Here is a 5,386-nt window from a genome sequence, read left to right as displayed (position 1 = left end):
CTCTAGGATACTTAAATCTTTCACTAGTCCTTGCCATTTTTCTTGTAAGGCAGGTGTTAGATCACCCCAGCCTATCTTTTGTTGCCAACATTCCTGCATTATCAACTTCCCATTAATTAAGATTGGACTTAATAGTCCCAATGGGTCGAAGGGTTTGCTGACTTGTGAGAGTAATTTTCTCATTGCAAGGTTGGTGGTATGTGACTCCACCGAATTAATTGTCAACTGATCTGCTGTCGTATCCCATTCGATGCCTAGTACTTTTGTCTTCTCGAGTACCTGGGGTTAGTCGGAAAAATCAGTTTCGATCAGTTGATTTAATTTGGCATTGTTGGAGACCCACGACTGGAGAGGCATATTTGCTCCCATTAATTCTCGAATTGGCCTCGTGGTATATGTTCAGCAGTTTACTTTCACTGCTGGTTGTTCCTTGGAAATTGTCCACATACAAGTTATTGTTAATTTCTGTTTTATTTAGGCTATTGGACTTCTTCAAGTGCATGTCTAAGGCAGCTTGAAGCAGAAACAGAGAAGACGTGGCACCAAACAAAACAGATCCAAACCTGTAAGTGATTAATTCACTGTTTGGATCGTTAAGATCCTTGATGCATAGGAACTTGGTGTAGTTACGGTCTTCTTCTTGGAGACCTACCCTAAGGAAAGCCTTCCGGATGTCAGCCGTGAATGCGTAAGTCCCGATGCGGAACTTTAACAGCACATCGTATAGCCTTTGTGTCAGGCTAGGGCCAGTTTGAAGGCAGTCATATAAGGAAACACTATTCTGCTTTGTCTTAGCACTGCAATTAAATACTATCCATAGTGGGGCAGTAGCTGAATTTTTAGGTACAGGGTGCTGTTGCAGGTAGTGCCCTTCCTTGGTTTATCATTTGTGACAACTTCGATAAATTTGTCATCGAGTTGTTTCTTGATTATTTCATGATACAATTTCAAGTTCTCAGAATGTCTTTGTAAGTGTAACACCTGTGATCTTAATTGGTTTTGTGCTGTGAAATGGTCGATGGGTAGTTGAGGGTGATTCAGCTTCCATGGTAACCTGACCCAGTATTGATTATCTCTGTAGACAACAGAGTCCAGGTATTGTTTGTAAATCCAGTCGTCATCTAGACTAGGCTGTTCAGGGACAATGCTGAGATTTGCCAGGTCCCATAGTTTATGTACAGGGGGATCAAGCTTATCCTCGGACATGTCTCTTGAATTGTAGTGGAGACTGTTCTCTTAGTCATGCAACCATAACTGGGTTGGCATGTTGGTGGTCTACAGGTGTGGGTGGCTTCAGCCATAATACTGGGCCTGTTAGCAAGTAGCCACCTGCAGATGGTAACAGGTTTTTAAACCTGTTTTTCTGTCTCTGTTTTCCCCTGTTTTTCAGCCTTTCCTTTGATAAACTTATAGTAGACATCTGTTCCCATAAGGATTCCAATATTGGAGAGGTTGTCTGATGTGATTTTGTCAGCCAATTTAATTCTCTTTTCTTCCAAAAATTTGGCTGTTGTCTCTAGACCATACACATACAGGTTTGATGGGAATCTATCTACTACAAGAGCTTGTATCGTTCAGACATAACCGCCAAAACGTACTTTAGGTTGTACTACCTTGAAGACTTGGGCTCCCGAGTTAGTCGGGAATCCTGCTATGTCTATTCGTGTCTCTCGTACAGGCTTCAGTTTCAAGGCATCTACCAACTCCTTTGAGATAAAAGTCATTTGGGATCCTTGGTCAAATAATCCACGTATGGTGACCTTGGACTTTCCATTTTTAATGAACAATTGAGCAGTGGGAAGAGCTCATTTATGATCAGACCTTGTTGACAAGACACTTATGTCAGGTAGTATAATACAAAGCTGTACTGAAGTGGATGTTCCTTCCTCCACTTGTGGTTTGGAAGACTTTTTACTTGAGTCCCCACAAAGTGCTGTATAGTGTTGACCCTTATGACACCTATTACAGGTGCATATTTGAGTTGCACAGGTGTCAGGATTATGTGACCTTATACACCAGGTGCATTTACGTAACTCCATGAGTCGTTTTATACATGTAGCACGAACAGGGTAAGCTTTGCAGTTGAACATGGTATATTGTTCTTCACAGAACACACAAGGCTTCCAGACGTTAACAGAATCTTGGGAAGTCACCGTTTTGGGTGACACATTAACTGTAGGTTTGGAGGGACCAACTGCATATGTGCCCACACACTGCCTTGTTTCCACTTAAGGAAACAAGGATGGGGAAATGATCACTTCCACGGAGGTCATCAAGAACCTGCCACGTGAAATCTAAGTAAAGAGAAGAAGAGCAGAGAGAAAGATCAAGACAAGAAAGGGTGCGAGTCCAAGAGTCCAAATGAGTGGGCTCACCAGAATTCAGATGAGACAGGGAAGAAGAGAGGAGAAACGGCTCAAGAAGGCGAATCCGGGTATTCGTCAGAACGTCACCCCAAAGTGAATGACGACAATTGAAGTCACCCAGCAGGAGCACAGGCTCCGGCAAGGAGTCTAGGAGGCGTTTCAAATCAGGAAGAGAAAGCGGGACACTCGGGGGGAGATAAATGGAACAAACTGTGTACCATTTCCCCACAAAGATACGAGCAGTAGAACAATGGAGAGGCGAAGGAAAAAGTAAAGGAACAAAGGGAACATCAGCACGAATCAAGAGTGCAGAAGAATTAGAAGCCCCAGCAATGGCTGGGGGGGGGGGGAGAGAAAGGAATAGCCACGAAAACGACCAGGACGAGCACCAAGCATCGGCTCCTGGAGACAGACTCAAAGGGGCGAAAACCACGAAATCAGAAGTTGGAGTTTGAGGAAATTGGCGTAATAACCTCGAACGTTCCATTGAAGAATGGATAACGACGAGAAGAGAAAGGACAAAAACAGAGAACAAGGAAGAAACAAAGGCGAAAGAGCAACAGAGCACGTTAAAGAATATCAGGGTCGGAATCAGGGTCAGCAAAGTCAGGGTTAGGAGGGATGTGTAAAACTGAGCAAAGACGGAGGGAAGGAAACGGGAGAACAGATCAAGAGGTGGGCGGGCGGGGTCCGGAGGAGGAGGAGGAAGAGGAGGAGACAACGAAGAGGAGCAGTCAAGGACAGCAGCAGGAAGAGGGGGGGTAGAAAGAGGGGAGCGAACCTCAGCAAGGGGAGCAACCGAGAGGGAAGCAGGGGCTAAAGAAACCTCCATAGCAGGAACAGGGGGCGCAACCACCGAAAATGGGAGGGGAAGGAGCGAGAGAGGCAGAAGTAGGGGCCGAGGAAGAAAGCGAAACCTTCTTACCCGCCGGGGAGGAGGAAGGAGAGGAGCCAGGCTTACGCTTCTGACTTAAAGGAGACAGGTGTCCCAGCAACCACGTACTGGGCAACGGATTCTAGCGTCTCAGCAGGAGAAGCCGAACGAGAGCACACATGACGGCCGTTTGGAGAGCGATGGACATCAGCCCGCACCGACAGGCGGCGAGGAGAGTCAAGAGACGGAGGGGAAGGATGAGAAGGAGGAACGGAGGGAGACGAGGAAGAAGACACAGGAGACACGACAGACCGGGTTGAAAGAAGGGGAACCCCAGACAGAGGACCAGGAGATGGATCCTTCAGGAGAGAACCCAAAGAAACAGAGGAGGGGGCAGTGGGCGTATCAGGGTCCAAGGCCCGGACACGGTTGTGAGTCTGAGGAAGGCGGGAAGGACGAGGAGAGGAAGAGCGCAACACGCGAGCATAAGAGATATTAGCATAAGGCGGGAGCCAGCGAACCTGGCGTCTCGCCTCAGGAAAAGATAAACGCTCCAGGTGCTTCAAGTTGAGGACGGCTGCCTCAAGCTTGTAATGGACACACGCACGGGAGAAGGTAGGATGGGCCTCACCGCAGTTGAGGCAACGAGCCTGGGGAAAAGTGCACTCCGACTTAGAGTGACCTTCGCCACCACACAAAGGACAGAGACAGTCAGTCCCAGAGCAGCGGAGGGCACCATGCCCAAACCTCCAGCACTTGTTACAGAGCCGAGGAGAAGGAATGTACTCCTGGACAGAGCACCTGGCACCAGCAAGAATGACAGAGGGTGGAAGGGTCCTACCATCAAAGGTAATCTTCACAACCCGGAGGGGTTGACGGCGACTTACCACGAGGGGGACGAGTAAACGTGTCCACCTGGAGAATAGAATGGCCATGGGCAGCAAGGATATGTCGAATATCGTCGTGGCAGTCGCGCAAGTCCCGAACACCGGTGGCAACATGGGGCAGGAGCAGAATAGACCCAACACTGGCATTCAACTGAGCGTTCTTCGAGACTCGAACAGGGGTCTCGCCAAGGCAGGATAAGGCAGCCAAGCGGGAAGCAGCATCCTGAGAAGGAGCAGCAACGACACGTGTACCGAGACGAGTGGGGTTGAAAGTAATGGAGGCATCCACGGAATCAACGAGATGTCGATGGAGGGAGAAATCGTCAGGAGGCGCAGAATCAAGAGGGAGGAGATCAAAATATTTGGCCCACAAAGCGGGACCAAACAAGGCTTGATAGATAGCAGAACTGGAAGGAATCGAGCGAGGGCGGCCGTGACGAGGACGGCGGTGAGAACCCCCAGAGAGAGAGGGGTTAAAAGGCGCAGTAGTTACAACTAGAGAAGGAGCCGCGCCAGGGGACGAGGTAGTCACCACTGGGGGCTTGGGGCTCGACCCAACCACAGAGGAGGGAGGGGAGCCAGGGGAAGGAGTCAGAGAGGCCAAAGGAGGAGCAAGGTCGGGGCCCAATGCAGCGGAAGCTACAGAGCCCGGTCTTCCAACACGGACTTTCTCGGGGGCTTGGTCGCCCACCCCACGAGCCTGAGAAGGTAAAGCAGAAACAGCCGAAACAGGGATCATCATCATTACAAAAAAGAAAATTCATTCACGAATGTGCCCCTACACCCACCATGGAGCCACAATTAGAGGCAGGACACCCAACAAGAAGCTATCGCCGATCTTGCCGGGGCCTCCTAGGGGTGCGTCGTGAGTATACGCCCCACAGACGCCACCTTAAGAAACCGACAGTCCGTCGAGATCGGGTTCAGTGACGAAAGGGGGATTGACAATAAAAGGTTCCCCTCGCTCTCGACGTTGGGTACTACAGTTCTACGGGTGCAAGAGTATGCCTCCTCAAGCACCCGGGCATCAAAATAGAAGAAGTACAAGGGAAGAACCAGAACAAGCAAAAGGTCGGCAGGAAACGGCAAGCAGATAGAAGAAGAGGGGGGAGAAAAACAAAACAGAAGGAAAAGGAAAAGGTGCCCAGCAGAATTGGAGAGGACGGCAGCAGGAGCACAAGGCTAGAGAAGGACAGAGGACTGTCCCAAGTAGCATCACACTCCGGCAGCCGCCCGCTAAGCCCCCACACGGCAATAAC

General features: G+C 49.4%; 1 protein-coding gene across 1 annotated transcript; it reads right to left on the bottom strand.

Moving 5' to 3' along the window:
* Window positions 1-298: 298 nt before the first annotated feature.
* On the bottom strand, window positions 299-1,206 carry LOC138366570 (uncharacterized). Its single transcript, XM_069327604.1, has 2 exons — window positions 1,055-1,206; window positions 299-797 (listed from the first exon to the last, which is right to left on the bottom strand). Exons 1-2 carry the CDS (start codon window positions 1,204-1,206, stop codon window positions 299-301), a joined length of 651 nt encoding a protein of 216 aa, XP_069183705.1.
* Between the last annotated feature and the right edge of the window lie 4,180 nt (window positions 1,207-5,386).

Source organism: Procambarus clarkii, chromosome 19 (genome assembly GCF_040958095.1).
Source record: "Procambarus clarkii isolate CNS0578487 chromosome 19, FALCON_Pclarkii_2.0, whole genome shotgun sequence".
NCBI classification, from domain to species: domain Eukaryota; kingdom Metazoa; phylum Arthropoda; class Malacostraca; order Decapoda; family Cambaridae; genus Procambarus; species Procambarus clarkii.
This window is presented reverse-complemented; position numbering and strand designations above follow the sequence as displayed.